General features: G+C 47.5%; 1 protein-coding gene across 5 annotated transcripts in view; it reads left to right on the forward strand.

The window, feature by feature from the left end:
• LOC148025369 (methyltransferase) overlaps positions 1–18409 on the forward strand; it is a 97583-nt gene that overhangs the window by 57667 nt on the left and 21507 nt on the right. For all 5 annotated transcript variants that reach the window (XR_015693061.1, XM_087692431.1, XM_087692433.1 and 2 more), the window contains exon 5: positions 6862–6939. Coding sequence is in view for 4 of the 5 variants with exons in the window: in XM_087692431.1 (XP_087548557.1) it covers positions 6862–6939 (78 nt within the window). In the remaining variant the exon portion in view is untranslated. The remainder of the gene's footprint in view (positions 1–6861; positions 6940–18409) is intronic.

Below are 18409 nucleotides of genomic sequence, written 5' to 3' on the forward strand. Positions count from 1 at the left end.
AGAAATGCCCTGAGGGTGCCCAAATGGGCCGGGTAGGTGCTGGGAAAGCCGGGGAGTGACGGGAGCTCGGGAGAGTCGGTTATGGTTGCTAGGAAGGAGACCCAATGAGTATAGGTAATCGATAGGAAGCTGAGGAGTCACGAACCAAGTAAGAATACTCGAGAAACCATGCTCTGATACCAGTTGAAAGGTGAGAAGGATCGAAGCTTGCTTGGAAGAGCTATGATGGGAGAGCAAGAGCAAGAAAGAGAGAGAGACCAAATGGGAACTCCAACAGTCACAATGTGTAACCGTGCATTTCTTTATTCAAACTATCACTAAAAGAATAAAGAATAAAGTGGCGGTGATGGACGCCTGCCACCTGCAGTGTGTAGTGGCAGGTACTGTCAGTGTAATAATACACGGACAGCTAGGCAGAGGCGCCTTTACCTCCAACACATCTCTCATATAAGAGATACTTTTTCCTCGAAGGAGCTAGTCATGATGGTGCTCGAGTAGGATACGTATCACATGGGGATAGATTTTGGTGAAATGTATGCATAGAGCTATACATTGGCGGCATCATCTTTAGCTAAACGACAAGCCAAGCAGAAGATATCTAAGTGTCCATAGTGTGGGAAGACCTTGCACTTGAAGGTCTAGAGGGAAAATTGGCACTAGAATGAGAAATAGGCTTAATGATTTAAGTAAAATGAGCTCTAATTCTGTACCCCTAGCTCTTGGCACGGTGACCATTGCACTTGCAGTGAAGGATTTGATGTCAGGCATGCGGTGGAGTTAAGTGTACAAGCTATGTGGTACAATGACAAAGCAAAAGGAACATGGTGCAACATGAAACTCCCATTAAATTGAAAGTTTGTATCTTAGAATTGAATTATGTTGAAAGTTTTATGCCTAGGATTATTATGGGGATAAGTCTTGTAAAGTGGCATCTATAGGTGGCTAAGGCATCTAGTGGAGTATAGTGTTTGCGAAAGCATTAGAATGTGACATGTGGATTCATGCATGGCATTGTGTTTGGTTCTTGAGAAACAAGCAAGTGTCATTGGTCATGAACCATTGCTATGCTTTTTGAAATACACATGAAGATATTCCTTTCATTTTTGTTGTTGGCAAGTGCATGGTTGCACAAAATATGGCTTTGGGATGGCCACGATATAGAGCAATGGCATGAAATAAACTGTTGTTTTGTAGTTGGTTACAACTTTCTAGTGTCTTTGTGTTCATGATCTTATATTCTTCAGTCATGGACTTGTGTTTAGGGCTTTTGCATCTGTTGGTTGGGAATTTTTGTACACCCGATTTGCTGGTCGTAGGTATGAGCTTTGATGATGATACACAATTGATATGGGAGTGGGTGCTCGTTATGGCAGCTTGGTGTACTTGGATCTTTAGCAGGTAAAGCATATGCTATGCTGCATTTGATAGTTGAATGGGTTGAATTCTTTAAAATGTATGGTTGTCTTTTGGTGTTGAAAGAAGTGCTTTATAGCCGTAGAGCATTGATGTATTGATGCTACTGAGAAAGTTGTTAAGACTTTCTTTGGTAAATTGTGAGACGAGATGGATGCTTTTATAAGGAATTCACATTGCTTGAATGAAGGTATTGGGTTTCTTGCATCCTTTTGTCTCGGTAGATTGTGAGCTTTGAGACTTCCTAGGATTAATATGGTAGATACTTGTCTTTCTATAGCTCTGCTTGATTATTCACAAGTGCAAGGAGTACCACTTTGATAACCATGGATATGCATAGTTTTGATTAGTTGTTTATTGGTGCAGTGACTACCATTTTATATAGTTGTATATAGCGTATACATGGAGTAACAAGGGTGTGCTCGGTTACTTGGAAGCATGTATGGACAATTGTACATTGAGAATAATGTAGTAATGGCAATATAGTTGGTTACTGGGAAATATGTGTTGGTCATTTTGTATGCCATATTGAATCTTGACTACAGCCAATCAAGGTCACTTACAATGTTTCAAGAGGGGTGCATGTTACTAGAATGAGAAATGAGCTTAATGTTTTAAGTCAAATAAGCTCTAATTCTAGTATCCGTAGCTCTTGGCACAATGACCATTACACTAGCAATGACGGGCATGTAATGGACAAGTGTGCAAACTATGTGGTACAAGGACAAGGCAAAAGGAACAAGGTGCAACGTGAAACTTTCATTAAATTGAAAGTTTGTACCTTAGAATTGAGTGGTATCGTTTGCTATTCAAGAGCCCTCTATCTCTTAGGTTCTTTGTGTCATTTATTTTCTTTACTGAATTGAACAATGTATGTATTGTAACTTTATATTCAATGCTCTATAGATTAGATCGATAGGCTAGTTTCACAAATACTCTTGTTGAGCTAAAACATGCTTTACAGATTGATTAACATTTTTAAATAGTCCCAAAACATGCTTAATTAATGAAAAACACAAAAGTGGTGTGCAGTTTGAGAGAGTTTGAGTTTTGCATTTTCGTTCTGCGTTTTTTGCATTTAGGATTTGAGTTTTGATTGTTACCGTCTAAGTCTTTGTATTTCAGTCTTGCTTGTATATGTTGTGTTTCCTTAGTGCAAACCCTAGGGTATCTTCATGTGGTATCAAAGCCGGTGCTCTTCTAAAGAGTATCTTGCGATGATTGTGGAGCTAGTCTTTGTGCGAGACTTATATGCAACTCGATTCTGACTCATAATGTCTCAAGCACCGTCTTGTGAAAATCCTATGACGCCCTATTAAGCTTCTCTATCATTGGAGGCTCTGGGAAGGCATTATGGTCTTGAAGAGGAGGTAAATGTTGATTTTGTAGCTTGTCTATTATTAATTGCCTAATCTCAATCTCTTAAATTTAAATAGAAACGCATTGCCATTCGTCTTCTCTTGCAAGATTGTAGTTCAGGTCTGGTCGAGGGAAACTAAAGCACATGGGTCCTCTTCCATATAAAAGAGAGAAACAAGCTTATAATAGCCCACTTGGAGTGTTTAGTGTTTTGCCATTGCAATCTTCAGCTACTTGAGAGCATTGCTTTGTATCTCGAGTCTTCACAAGGGATGAATTATATTCTGTATAATTTAACTTTTTAACCTTGTAATTGCTTGAAAGTTGGATTGTAAATTGTAATATGTACAAGCATTGAACATGTTGAAATTCTTCCGTATGTTTTTCTTATTCACCTTTATAGATGGATGTCGATAAAATTAATATAGAGGGCGTGACATCCCAGAGGTACCATAAGAGGAGTGAGATATCTACTCTATGCTCTATGAGGGGCTATCAATACTAGTCCATGAGAGACATGCATAAAAGGAGGGCTAGAGTGACTAGAGCAAGGGCTATGCATAGTCATGCAACATAGCCAAAGTCAGAACCAGAGTTTGAGATTGCTTCATCTTCTTTGTCAAGGTTCTTGGAGTCAGATGAGGAGATGGTGCACGATGTTGAGAAAACCTTCACCCTTCACCCGCAATTTGTGTTTTTGTATTTCTGCGTTTTGCATTTAGGGTTTGTAGCCCCAACAAGGGACGCCATCCTAGATCGACTGTGTCTATTTATAGGCCACTCTCTCATTCATTCCTCATGGTTGATTCATTTAATTTGTCACCTCTTCTCTCCAGCCTCTCCACTACCCTCATACCCCTTGAGGAGGATATTGCGGTTCGTGGTTCGTGGCTATCTTTATCATCTTCCTTATGCTACAACACCCTTGTTCCCTTGTATCACATTCACTTCATGATTTAGGTCTTCATCATTCCATTCATCAGAGTTTCTTCTCTTTCCTTCTCTTCTCAGTGTCTACCGAGTTCACTCTGTGTTCCTCCCTGCAAACCCTACTATCATGTTGGTATGTCATCTTTTGATAGGGTATCAGAGCTGGATTTACTCAAACAATGGCAAAGATTCTCCACTCTAGTGATGACAAAGACCAATGGCGGGTTCGGCATACACTTCTCTTCTTCTTCCACTACATCAATATCTCGTTTTTACAAGTTTCAGGCATTTTCAGCTTGCTGTGTACACCCCTTTTGCGGAGGACATCGGAGTCTCAGCTGTCCCTTGTTGTTATCTATAGACTGCTAGCGTCTGTTTCTAGCCTTTCACCCATAGTTTGTAGCTGTTTACAGTAGAGCAACTATTGTTGATCACTCTCCATTCAAAAAGTAATCTCGTTTTTATAGATTTCAGGTATTTCAGCTTGCTGTCCACACCCTGGACACGGAGGACATCATGGTCTAAGCTGGCCATTGCTGTCTATAACAGTCTGGTCCTTATTTCCAACCTAACACACACTATTCGAAGTTGATTTTCAGCAAACTGATTGCTACTGCTAGTTTTTCCTACGTTTTTAGTCTTTCTCTCTCCTGCAGCTTGCGTTTTGAGTCTTTCTTTCTCCTCACCTGTGTTTTTAGCCTCTCTCTCTCTTGCATTGTTGTTTGCATTAGATCTAGCATTCCTTAGCTGTGTTTACCTACAAAGATTCTCCTCATCAGAGAAGACAGAGACCGATAGCAGGCTCGACATCAACATTTGATTTCTCTATCATTTCTGTTGCGCATTGGGAGATATCCTTTTTCTCCCTCCCATCCTCCCTTCTCGAGTTTGCCACACCGGTACCATAGCGTCTCTATCGATAGATTGCCAGTTTGCTCGATGTTTCTACTTCGGCAAGAATAGCCATTCCACCGATGATTGTCAACATCGACCTTTGCTTCCCATCCCCCCAGAGTATATGCATCTTCGACCAAGCACTCCTTATGCCACCTCTCCTTTCTGGGCCATAGAGATTATTCTGCATCGGCTATCGGAGTATTATGCTCAAGGCAATAAGCCGCAACTGGTGCGCACTAAGTCCTTTCGAGCACACAGAGGCTCTAAGACCTTACGAGGCGATAAGCCCTCTTGGAGACCACCCCACAGCACGGAGGTTTCCTCCACCCACTTCCAGGTACATGGCTTCCATGGCCCACATCTCCTCCATAGTCTACTCTCCTGAGAGCCTATGACAGTTTCCCACCCTTGGCTCATACTGAGTCTCCTTCTTCCCCACCCTCTTTTAATTAGGTTCAAGAGGCCACTTCTAGGTGCTTTCCGGATATTTCTTCCGAGCCCCAGATACCTTCTTCGGCATGACCGGTGGCACTTTCTTCGTCATCAGATGCCTCATAGTCTGTGAGCTATGAGTGGTTGGATTCCCTTTCTCTCTCAGACTGGGATTTAGAGGGGGGTTTTTCTTATTTTTCCCTCAGAGGGGGCTTCCAGTTCTTCTTTGGCTTCATAGGGGGTTTCTACTTCTACTCCTTCCAATTCAGAGAGGGACCCTATGTGCCATGAACTTCTTCACACACCACCACCTTTTACTTTTGAGGAGTGACTCTCCTTTGAGCAATCATTTCCTCTACTCATACCCAGAATCTAGAGGATCTACCTAGATCGGGGTCCTTGGGTCTTCAGTAGTAGCGACTTGGTTGCTAAGCCTTCGTATTCCTTCCAGCATGGAGTCACGGAGCTAGTGGCTTCTCTCCTGAGGTTGAGTTTCAGGTTCTACAGCTCATTTAGTCTCTTGACTATCTTCAAAGGTTTCCTTTTAGGTTGTATTCTCAAATTACAGGGTGGATCTTCTTCGTCCCTTGGTCAACATGGAGCCACCTCCTGAGATCGAGTACGGGCATATCCTTATGGTTCTCGGCACCACACAAAGTCCGACATTCCTCCTATGCATTGCATGTTTTCATCATCTTTGTACTAGGGTGCTTGGGCAAGTGAACAATTTCCCTACAAGGGACACTATCCAAGTGGCATCACTCTTCTCTTGTTCCCCTTTTTGGGCCCGAGATGGGGTGTTGAGAAACTGTTCACCCTTCACCCGCAGTTTGCGTTTTTTGTGTTTCTGCGTTTTGCATTTAGGGTTTGCAACCCCAAAAAGGGACGCCATCCTAGAGTGACTGTGCCTATTTATAGGCCACTCTCTAATTCATTCCTCACGGCTGATTCATTCAGTCCGTCACCTCTTCTCTCCAGCCTCTCCACTACCCTCACACCCCTTCAGGAGGACATTGCGGTTTGTGGTTCGTGGATGTCTTCATCATTTTCCTTGTGCTACGGCACCCTTGTTCCCTTGTATCACATTTACTCCATGATTCAGGTCTTCATCATTTCATTCATCAAAGTTTCTTCTCTCTTCCCTTTTTTTCTCAGTGTCTTCCAAGTTCACTCTGTGTTCCTCCCCGCAAACCCTACTATCTCGTTGGTACGTCATATTTTGACACACGGATCCTTGGAATCTGGATGTGTGGTTTCAAACATGAGCATTAGACTTAAGAAAATTGTCATTGTTGTGACCCACCTAGAGGATGTGACAAAACAATATGCACACATAAGCCACAATCTTGTGTAAAAGCAAAGGATGTTTGACTTGTGCTCAACTCAATTTTGAGGTTGGCAATCAAGTTTGGACAATGCTGGAGTCATATTTGGACACCAAAACAATGAGTCTTATGAGTATGCCGTGTCACATTGATGCGAGTAGAGAGATATGTGATGATAGTTGAAGTGGTACAATATGCTGCCATAGTGATTGATTGTAAGGGGAGATCATGGGGGACACGTTGCACTTGCCGATGTGTAGTGACAAAAACAACTTTGTGAGGTAGTCCAAGGCTTGGTACACATGGGCGAATTTAGAGAATCGGAGAGAACATATCAAGTTTGAACAATCACTTCCCAAAGCACATGATATTCTTTGGTATTTTGAAATTTGAGATTCTTTTTGGCAATTCCTTTAAAATTAGGGGTTTACTAAAGCATTTATCACCTAAAAAGTACTCAAGTGGCATGCTTTTAAATATGGTTTACTGCTTTAATCATGTGCAGGTAGTTGTGCTTGATGAGCGTGGACAAGATTTAACATCTGAGCAATTTGCAAGAGTTATTGAAGATGCAAGAGATAGGGTATGTGTCTATGGTTACTTATTTTAAAAACATGAGGTAATTTTTTGAAAAAAGGAGAGTTGTGTGTTGTGCTGTATAGGGATCCAAATTCTATAAAAGCTCCAATTTTGTTGACTTTCACTTATCCAATGATTTTTTACTTTTTGAAAACAAAAAGCTGAGTAGAATAAGACATGTAGTTTTGGTTGAATATATGTAAATGCGACCATCTCAATTCAGTAAACATGAGCATTTCTCAAACCAAGATATGGGCATAGTAATTTTCATGTGCCTTACAATTGGGATGCAGCCTCAATTCCTTTGTTAAGAAAGAACCTTGATATACTTATATGTGTGTCACATAATTGAAATCAACGTGGGAAAATCTAGGTAAAGAAGCTTGCTTCACTGCCAAAAAAAAAAAAAAAAAAAAAGTGGTATTCTTCTTGTTGTTCTTAAAAATCTTTTGCTTCTCTTGTGCTCTTTTGAACATTCAAAACCTAGTTGATCAAATGCTTCAACGTGTCTACTGGTGGAGCCTTTGTCAAAGGCAGCTAAAGTTTGTTTAACTTTGCCAAATATCTTCTTTTTGCTGTTTTGCAATCATCCATGTAGTTTTGTGCCCTTAGAAAAGAGAACATATGTCCACTCAGTTTATTGTTGATGTTTGAAAGTTTTGCAAGAATGATTTTCAAGGCCCGCAATGGCACATGGTACTTATATCTAAAATGGGGCTGCAATTTCCTACATCATCAACTACAATGTGGAGAGTTTGTTGTTGAGCCATTAATATTAGGGTTTGCACTCAAACATAATTATTGTGAATTACACTCTAATTTATTTCCCTTAAAACAACCCCAAAAAGCAATTACTGCTAAATTACCAGACATTAATGGCTTTATTTTTGACAGTAGGAAAAATGCACTCCGAATCCTCTATAAATAGGAGTTTTGTGTTTGTGTATCCCCATCCCTTATCATTCCACTCAGCCATCATCAGCCCTCTTTACATCCACTGCTGTCTACACTCCTGGTGGATACCTCAGTTCCTGTAGCCTATCAGAGTGCTGCCCCAGCAGCCACACATTCCAGAGCTGCTCCAGCCTGCCATGGATTTGGAGGCATTCTACAGCCAGATGACTGCATCCTTTTTTTTTTTGCAAGTAAAATGTGGCTGATTATATTACTCAAAAAACTGATTACAACAGAGTGCTCATGCTCAACAGAATAACTGGAGCTGATGCAAAGTCACCACTACATCATGTATACAAGCCTCTCAAGGCAGTCTAGGGGGGATGGGGGCAAGAAGCCATGGGGGAGGGGTATATTGCCAAACGGGACTGCCTGCCTGCATCAGAAAGAATAGGCCTTGGCCGCCGCAGGTACGCATGAAGTGACCACGGAGCTCCTGACGAGCCCTGGACTCGCCCTGCACCTGATCCCATCGGCCGCGAAGGGAGTGAATGATGGAGGTCCATAGCTCTGCTAAGGTCGCAAGTGCTGAAAGTCTCTCTCTGCCGAAAGCCACCTGGCATTGCGCCTTCCAAATATGCCATCCAGTAAGACTCCCTATGATCTCCCATATCTCTGAGCGGTCTGCTGTGGGCTCCAGTACCTAGCGGATGGGTAAAGCCTCCAGACCAACCACTGCGCATGACCCTGCCTCGATCATGAATATCATGTCTTGCATCCTGGCCTCATACAAAAGGTGACGGCCCTGGCTAACTGCTTGCCAACAGAAAGCTCCCCATGAAATACACCTAAGGCTGGGGGCTATACGTCGAAGGATACGGCATGCTTCTCTCCACACAAGCTGTGCCTCCTCACAAGACCAAAGGCAGTGCTTTGGGGTTTCTAGAGGCTGCTGTGTGCAGCGCTTACAACCTCCCTCCTTCTACATCTGGGCAAGCCAGCTTCCCACCGCCAAGCCTCCATGTGCCACCAGCCATAAAGAATACGACACCCTCCTCGGCCTCCAGCTATCCCATAGGCGGTCTAGAAGGTCCGTTCGAAGGGCTCCGTGATGCTGTGCTCCACCCAGTGCCTGCTGCGTGACGACGCCCAGTCCATATCCTTCTGCATCAGTACATGTCTGCCAATCCTGGCAGTATACTCTAGGAACCTGGGTGGCTTTTTGGCAACCGTAGAGGCCGGCCATAGCCACTCTCCTGGATCCCACTCCAGCTCATCAAGTGGTCTACCCTCCCAGGTCCAAAGGCGCCACTCCTTGAGCTCCATCCAGAAAACATAGGGGTCCAGTCGCCAAGTCTTCCCTTGAAGACCCACCACCCGAATCCTCCTCCATGAAAGGGTGGCAATTCCCTCATCCTGTTGCCCTCTGTCAAGGGCCAGATGTCCCCCCTCCTGAATGGCAAAAAAGGTCCCTTGGGGGGCGCCACCCACTCTACTTGCCACCTGAAGAGGGATGCTTGCTGGAGAGAACCTGGCTGCCCATACCTCCCCGGCCTCTATTGGTTCTCGTGTCGAGGGGGCAAGCCACTCCGGAGGTATTGCTGCGCCTCTCTCTCTTCTCCTCAACTCCACTCCTCTCGTGCACCCTGATACTCGCTGTAGCACCTCCTCGTCTGCCATCCTGTGCACCTCCCACCATGTCCTGATGGAGTGAGCTGGGCCAGCCTCCCACCCAGCCCACTGGATGTGGGGGCGCTCACCTATCTGTGCCCCTTCCCTATCTTTGACCTGGAGGTTTCAGATCACCGGTTGACGGTCTATTTCCTCTTGGCAACCTGGGGGGCTCTGGATTAGGGCCTTACGGAGGCCCTGCCACACGCGGAGTAGGCTCCGCAGGAAAGGTGATCTAGGGGGGGTAATCTGGGCTGAAGTGAAGATCCATCTCAGATATGGCCTCCACTCCTCGCCAAGCCTCGGTTTACAGTCTTGAAGGCCCTCTTGCAGTAAGACCTTCCAGGTTTGCCTGCCTGGTGTGAGACCGTGGACAACTAGCTTGCCCAAGAGGGTCATACTTTGATATTCTGGGTCTATGATCCCAAGTCCTCCCTCTGATCGATGTCGTATGATGGTCGCCCATGCCACCTTGGCTCTGGAGTCTCTGGAGCCATCAGACCCCGACCAAAGGAAATTCTGCACTAGGCGGCGAAGTTGCCCTACACACGATGAGGAGAAACACCAACACGAGGTGATGTACCAGGCCGTCACTAGGAGCACCTGGTTAACCACCAGGGCTCGACTGGCTAGTGAGAGGCGAACCGTGCTCCAGTAGGTCAGTTTCCTCCTAATAGAATCTAGGACAGGAAGAAATTGTTGGGCAGGAGTGATATCAAGTCCCACGTGGAACCCTAGGTATTGGACGGTTTTCCCTATGCTCACCCATCTAAATCCCAAGTGGACGCCCCACTCCGCGTTGGAGTCCGGGTCTATGAGAAAACCAACCAACTTTCGCTAGTTGATTTTCGCACCTGCTGCAACACAGAACACATCAAGAGCCAGCCTCATTCTTTCCAACATCACCTCGTCCTCTATGTAGAGGCCTGTGTCGTGTGCGTACTCTGAGTCCAACAACTCAGTCTCCTCTCTCACTGGAAGTCAGAGGCTGCGTAGTCCGCTCACATGCAACCGGTGGAAGTGAGACATCACCTTTGCAAAGAGTAGGAACAGGTATGGGGCCAGGGGACAGCCCTGTCGGACCGATCTCTTCAGCCGGAACTCCTCCCCTCGCCTTCTGCCTATGAGAACCCTGCTGGTGGCTGATCTGTAAAAGCCGGAGACCCTGCGAATCCAAGTGTGGGGAAATCCTAACTTCACCATGGTACCCTCTAGGAAATCCCAGTCCACCCCGTCATAGGCTTTCTCGAAGTCCAAGAGTAGTACTGCCCGTCTTTGCACACTGTGCTGAGCCCACTCTGTCGCCTCAAAGAATGTAAATACATTGTCTAGGATGCTCCTATCTTGGACAAAGCCTATCTATGTGTCATGAATGATATTTGGAAGCACATGGCGTAATCGTCTACCAATCATCTTTGCCAGAGCCTTATAGGCCACTGACAATAAGGTGATCGGTCTCCACTGGGATAGCTCCAACCGATCTCCCCCTTTGGGGAGAAGACTGATAAGGCCTGCCGAGAGCCTCCCTGGCATCTGTCCTGAGGTGAAGATCTCCTGGAAAGCCCTCAGTAGGGGATCCTTCACCACCTCCTAGTAGGTATTGAAGAAGGCCTTAGAGAGGCCATCCTCCCCCGGGCATTTTTGCCCATCCTGTGTATAAAAAGCCTCCTCTAGTTCCTTCTCTGTGAAGGGGACTAGGAGGGCGTGTCTTGTCTCCTTTGTGACGAGGGACGGGGTGTGATCCCATACTTGTTGTCTGCATCTCTGTCCTTTAATTGAAGCTGTCTCTTGCTGGAAGAGGGGCGTGTAATAGTCAGTGGCAATCTCCATCACCTCATCAGGGCTAGAACGGGTCCTCCCATACTGATGCGTGGAGGGTGGGGTCCCCTGGTGCCTCCTGCAACAATCTCTGCGTAGCTGCCAGGCCTCGCCGGAGTGCTCTCTCCTCCTCCCAGCATTGCTGCCTGGCCTGTAGGGCTGCCTCTTGGCAAATTTTGCTTGACTCGGCTAGGACCTCTGCAACCTCCTGTGCTATCCTGTCCCTTCTGACCCACTCTTTGGTCCAAATCTGCTCTATCTGTCTCGACACCTCCTTCCTCCTATAGATCGAGTCAGGGATCCGACAGGACGTATATCTAGGGCGGATGCTGGGGGGTTAAGTGCCAGGAGAATCGGGCAGTGATCGGATTATGTGGTGTCTGCCAACTGCTCAATCTGGCCTCTACGAGAACCTCCCCACTCTCCCACATAAAACCTATCCAATCGCTCCATCAAGGCTCCACCTAGCCGCCTGTATCCCTAGGAAAAGTCCAACGACCTCTCCCTCCTGTGGAAGGCAGGGTCTTTCCAGGCATCCCGTGCTCCAAATGCAAGCAAAAAGACCTTCCATGCCTCTTGCTCCTCCCCAACCATGCCTTGGTAGTTTCTTCCTCTGCCTTGCTGGTCCTCCAAAGCCTCCAGGTTGTTGAAATCTCCTCCAACAATCCTGGAGTCCACCTCTGGGAGTCCATCTACAATCTCCACCCAGAACCTGTTGTGTGTCCTAACCTCCGTAGGGGCATAGATATTGAGGACTCCAATACATGAGTCCCCAATATCCAGTCTGATCCATAGAGCCCTTCCTGCCACTATCGTCCCGTGGTCTTGTACACAAGTGGTGAGACTAGGGCCAATAGAGGTGCATACGCCTCCGCTCCTGCGGTGGGCACCTATGGCTTGCTCCTAGTAAGTATGCGAGCTGCCCGGAAGTACCTTCCCAACCCGCTGAGCCTAGGCAAGGGTGAGCTTGTGCTCCTACAAAAGCAAGATGTCTATCTGTCCGGCGAGGGCAGGTTGTAGCTCCTGCCGGACAATCAACTTCCTTGAGCCATGCGCGCCACTGTAGTGGAGACTGTTCACATTCTAGGATGCAAGATATAGGCTCATGGGGGAACCTGTGATTGACCGATCAGGCATCTGTTCGGTGTGGATGCTGTAGATGAGGAAGAGAGACTGTGAGGCATGCAAGTACGTTTTGTCGCCGGTCTGGATGGTGAGCTCTAGTCCCCCATGGTGGCCCTTGGCCTGACCATAGGGGTGATAGATGCTTCAGCTGGTACTATCAATGCATCTATCAGCCATGCTGAAAAATGCGACTCTGTACACTGGTAGAAGCGGGCTGCCTGTGCCGGGGGCTACTCGATCACGTCCCTTGGCGCTCTCCACCGTGGGGGGGCTCGAAAGATAATGCTCAAATGCGGGACGTCGGTGCTAGCCCACCAGTTAATGTCCATTTCGCAACCTGGCCCATTGTTGTGCGAACAGTGCTAATCCTTCATCTCCCATCCACTAGGGATGTGATCTGCCACCTGACTCTTCAACTCCTCCTCAATCTGTATAGTCGTCCACTCTTGTGAGTAAGATGACTGAAAAAAGAAAGCGTAGTTTGGTCCATCCGGTGGTGCTAGTAGGTGGACCTTGCCCCTCCTTGACTTACGAACCACGAAGATCCCCACCTCTAGAGGTAGTGGGAACTCTCTGCGCTCCGCAACTCGCAGGTAGGACCATGGGCCACTGCGGAAAAACTCTTGTGGTAGCAGTTGTGCTTGTCTTGGGAAAGTATGGTGGGTGGCAGGGGCAGATGAGCTGGTGGCTGTGTGGACGGGGGGGGGGGGGGGGGGGACTGTTGGTGTGCAAAGGAGGTAGGTGTGTGTGGCTCATCACCTCCTGTGGGAGGAGAGGGGTGGGTCTGGGGGGGCTCACCTAACTTGGGTGTGGATCAGGGGGGGTGCTTGGTAGGGGGAGTGATGGGGGTGGAGTGGATCGAGCTATGGTGGGATGGCTAGAGATGCATGGCGGGTGTGGGGGGGGGGGGGGGTGGCCGTGGCAAGGGGGGGCTGTGGGCCAAGGTTAGTGGAAGGAGGGGGGGAGGGGTGGGTGAGGGACCTGTGGGAGCTTAGGCGAGGTAGTCTGTGGCGCATGTGGAGAAAGTGGGGGGGGAGCGGCGGTCCTGTTGGGTGGGGCGGACAAGGAGGGGGGCTGTGGAGTGCTCTGCTGAAAGGGGGCCACTCGTCCGCCATCACCCTGCTGACGAGGCTGGGCGTGAGGGGCTGGCTGCGCCCCCCCTTGCCGTCTCCCTCTCTGTCACCTCTGGACCCTTGTGAACCCGTCAGCGTCCACCTACGGACCGGTGGGTGGAGCCACCTTGGCTCCAAACCGTGTACAACCTGCTGCCTAATGCCCAAAGTCGTGGCAGCGCAAGCACTACCCTAGTTGCCCAGTCACAATGACCTGCTGCCTTAAGGAATGCCCGCCTGCCTCAATCTCTAGGAACTGTGGGATATTCTTGACCTCCTTCACTGCCACCCGTACCTTTGGGACCCCTGCAGCTGTCACTGCATCCACGAAGGACGCGGGAAGGACAGTGCCGAAGAGCCTCCCAAAGTCTTCCACCAACTGGCGGTACTCAATTGCCAGGCCGGGGAAAGGAAGGGTGACCGGGTGCTGAAGAAACCTGTTGTGGAGTGCAAACGCTTCCACAATAAAGCCATTGTACCAAGGGACCATGTATATGACCCCCTTCGTGGATGCATATGGTGAATTGGCGAGTAGCTCGCGAGCTGCGTCTGCCGAACTGAGGCGGACCATGAAGATCCCTTGGCCCAATAGGACCGCCTCCATGATCTGCGCTGTGCCCAATGGGCAGCGTGGAGTGGAGCCAGTCCCGAAGCTGGGCCTTGGTTGGGGAATGTCCTACTACCTGACCATAAATTGTTGTTTCCATTAGCTCCAGCTCCTTAGCTCGGACGGCTAAGAGCTGCTCCTCAGAGAGGACTATGCGCAAGGTGTTCGACTGGGGGGTACTCGGTGAGTGCGTCGGCGTCTGACCAAAGGTTTCTATTGCGCGTCCCTTCTGGGAGAACCTACCTATCATGCTGCTGAATGGGGAGTTGCTGCAGGGGGAGGGAGCAACTGGAGGAGGAAAAGGGGGGGGGGGGGTTCTGTTTTCAATGGCGGTGGTGTTGCAGCTTGATAGCGGGCCAGGCCTCCCGGCAAGGCAGCACTCGAGGGGCGGGGAGTTGGGAGGGGGGAGCAAAGATAGGCGGGGGGGGGGGGGGGGGGGAAAGATGGGTGCAGGTGGCTGTCGATGGTGAAGGGGGGGGGGGGGAGTTGATGGCGCTGGTGGTTGGTGACGATGGCGCTGGCGAGGGGGGGGGGACGATGGCACTGGCGCTGGCACTGGTGGCTGGTGGCGAGGGAGGGAGTCGATGGCGAGGGAGGGAGTCACAGGCATTGGCGCACGATGAAGCGCTAGGGTAGGGGCGCAACGAGCAGGCGGGGGGGGATGACGAAAGGCGGGCGGGGGGCACAGCGATGTAACGGGCAGGAGAGCATTTTTTTTGACTAAGACTAGATGACTGCATCCTACAATTGGCAGCCACTCATATAGCTGCATTTTATCATTTGGGAGGACACCTAGCTGAGCTTGATCGATTCCAGCCTATCTCCAGCAGTCCAGCATCTGGATTTTGCTGATTTGAAGCCATCTACCATCAGTTGACATCAGTCTTGCCGCGTTTCTGGTTCCAGACAAGCTGTCCTGGTGTTGCTTTGACTTTCCAGCCTGCTTCAGACAGGGCATCATCTCCATCCACACACTGATCTGAATTTTTAGTCAGCTGGTCACTCACAATGCTGTTGCCTACACTCAGTCATTAGTAGAGACTGCCTGCTGCATTTTTGGGATTTTTTAAGAGTATGACACACTCTGGCATCCACTCCTTCAGCCACCTCTGCCCGGATCCTAGAGACATGATTGTCCAAGGCCCCATTGATTGGATCATCTTCATATTCATTATGCACTCATTAGCATTCAGCAGATTGTCTTCTCTCTATTGTCATACACTTCAGCGTTTCTGTCTCGGTGACACCATTTCTTAACATGGTATCACTAGCGTAGAGGGGCTCAAAGAGCTAAAGATCCTCTCCCCTTGTGAAGAACAAAGTTTGGCTTTCCAAAATGCAATGACACCTTCTGAGATGTCTTCTTCCTCGTCACCAAAGCATTCTCCCTCAGAGGCTATGACACAGGCCAAAAAGGAATGGTATTCTCAATTGTCTTTTAGCACCCATGACATAGAACCATAAAGTTGGAGTGAGTTTGGATGCTCCTAATCCACCTGAAACTACACCTTCGGCATATGAGTCCATCAACCAAGTCTACAACCTAGAGGATCTTGCACTTTAGTTGGAGCTCCATGTTGATGCAGATCACAAGAATCAAACTCACAGAGGACAGACTGATTTGGAAAACACAAGCTATTCAATGTCATCTGTTACACCAGACACAGTGCAAGGTATACGGTTCAAATTTTGCAAGTCTTCTGTTACTTATTCTGAAATGCAGGTAATGAAAAGCTCTGTCAGAGTTTGACGGAGACATTGGAGCTCCAAAAGCCCTTGCATATTGTTTTTAGTGTGTTTTAGTGTGTTCATACTACAGTCCTTGATCCAATACAGAAGATTTCAGTTTGTGTCAGTTTTATGGCTGTGTTCACATTGGCACAGGTAGTTTGGCTGAGGCAGCGGCATGTGCAGCAGGTAGGCTGCATTAAATACAGCCAACTACAGCTTGTTGTGCTGGTCCTTGAGACTTGGGATTTGGTTTCGTATCCAGGCAAGCGGAAGGCGATTGGTGTGAAGTGGGTCTATACTCCAAGTACCAAGCTGATGGCACCTTGGACAAGCACAAGGTGAGGCTTGTTGCCAAGGTTTTGCTCAGAGGTAAGGGTTGTGACTATTTAGAGACTTTCTCTCAAATGTATGACTACGATTTGATATTTTTTTGACTCTTGCAGCCCACCATCATTAGCTTCTGTGCTCCATCACATAGGATTGTTGGGCCTTCAACCATTCCCTAGGATTTGAGAGGGGATGTTAACATTCCTTGTATTTCATGCTGATCATCTCTTAGTTGTGAGCTCTATTAGAGTTTGATGGAGACATTGGAGCTTTGACAGCCCTTGCATTCCAATTTCCAGCCTTGCATTTCATTTCTAGTGTGCTTTAGTGTGTTCACATTGCCAATTGCTCATCCAGTTTGGTGCATCTCAGTTTGTGCTAGTTTTATGGCTGCATTCACATTGGCATAGGCAATTTGGCAGAGGTGGCAGCATTTCCAGCAGGTCAGCTGCACTATATGCAGCCCATTACAGCCTATCGGCCCATATTTGGGCTAATTGGCTAGTTTTGCAGCAGGCTCTCGTCAGCATGATCGGGTGCTCTCAATGACAACTCTAGTTGTGTGTAGGGACTTGTCGGTACTCTTTGCATTCAATTGTCATTTTCAGATCATTGCAAACTATTCCTTCCATTCTTTGCATTCATTTCAGTCTTGCTCTTCCCTTCTCTCTCCATGTTTGTGTTTCTCTTATGTTGCACACTCTCATAGAAAATTCTCCAAGGATCCAACGTTTTGGACATCATTTGACTTTTTGTCCTTTTTTTTGCTGCAGCTCTTGCAAGCCAGGGCACCATTAGTGGGGGGCTGGAAGCTATTGTTTGCCTTTGCCCAAATTTCCTCCCACAAGCTGGTCATCTATATGCATATGCGATGCATAACCATCTCCTGTTGTATAGTAGGAACATCATTTGTATGTCGTCTCTTCTTTGCTTTTAGTACATTCTGCCATAAAGTTTTAAGTGACCTAATTGTCCATAATCAAAGCAAAGTCCCGCAGAGGCTCCCCATTTGAGACAAAAGTGTAGGGTATGCATACGAGGGGAATTCACACGTAGCCAATGGGACGTTTGCAAGAGGTATCCCATAGCATGCACATCCTATTTCTATTGATGGCTCCAGTACTTCACGTGTCAAGAAATGACTAAGCAACTAGAAAGACACTAGGGTTTGCAAGGAAAAAGACGGTATGTACGGCAAACACCGAGAAGAGAAACTTGGATGAATGAAAAAAATAATAAAGTGGATTTGATATAAGGGTGTTGTAGCATGAAGGATGCCCTCGAGACTCGAGATTCCTGAAGAAGCCTTGAGTTTGCAAATGCAAGGATGATGAGGTGTTGCCTGGAGCAGGGAGATTGCCATCAGAGAGTGAGGAGCCTCTGAATCCCCAACGCAAGGATGATGATTGATGATACCTGGAGCAAGGAGACTCGTGTTGGAGGATGGGGAGCCTATGAGTTTGCAAACGCAAGCTTGAAGATTGACTCCATCTACTAGAGTGACGTTGAGAAGACCAAAGAGCGAGAAATTGAAAATGTAGATGTTAACTATCTCGACTGATGATGACACCAGTTGGGAAGTGTGATGAGTGATGAAGTCGCCAGCCGGAATGTAAAATGCAAGATCCAGCTAGCTCTGATGATGACACATGCTAGTGGATAAAGACGTTTGATGAAGAAAACCCACCTAGATAGTCAAATGCAAGGTGGAGATGATGCCTGGAAGAGGAGAAAGCTGTTACCAAGGTGGGGATGTTGATGCCGGACTGAGATGTGTTGTCACTAGGGTGGAGAAACTGACGTTAGGATGAGGTGTGCTCCAAACGCAAACCTAATATAGAGTAGACAGGGTGCTTCAAGAAGTTGATGGAAGGAGAGGAGAGACGAAAGTCTCAAAAGAAGTGAGGGTGGTGAGAGATGTTGAAAATGGGGGATGTACCGTACAAATGTAGGCACGATCTATCTCGAGTCTCACCCATTGAAGTCTCTCGAGTGGCGCTCTAACTCTCTTGGAATGCCCTAGAAAGACTTTTTGGGGCTGAAAATTGAAGCCAAAAACAGGAATGAAGGAAAACCGTATGGAATGATGTGGTTTCTCAACACCCCCTCTTCAAGCCCAAAAAGGAGCATAAGAGAGGAGTTAGGTGAAGAGAAGAAGATCCACCCTTTAATTCAAGAATGCCACCTGA

The sequence above is a fragment of the Lygodium microphyllum genome, chromosome 14 (genome assembly GCF_053477565.2).
Source record: "Lygodium microphyllum isolate KBCC chromosome 14, Lygodium_microphyllum_v1.1.10, whole genome shotgun sequence".
NCBI lineage: Eukaryota > Viridiplantae > Streptophyta > Polypodiopsida > Schizaeales > Lygodiaceae > Lygodium > Lygodium microphyllum.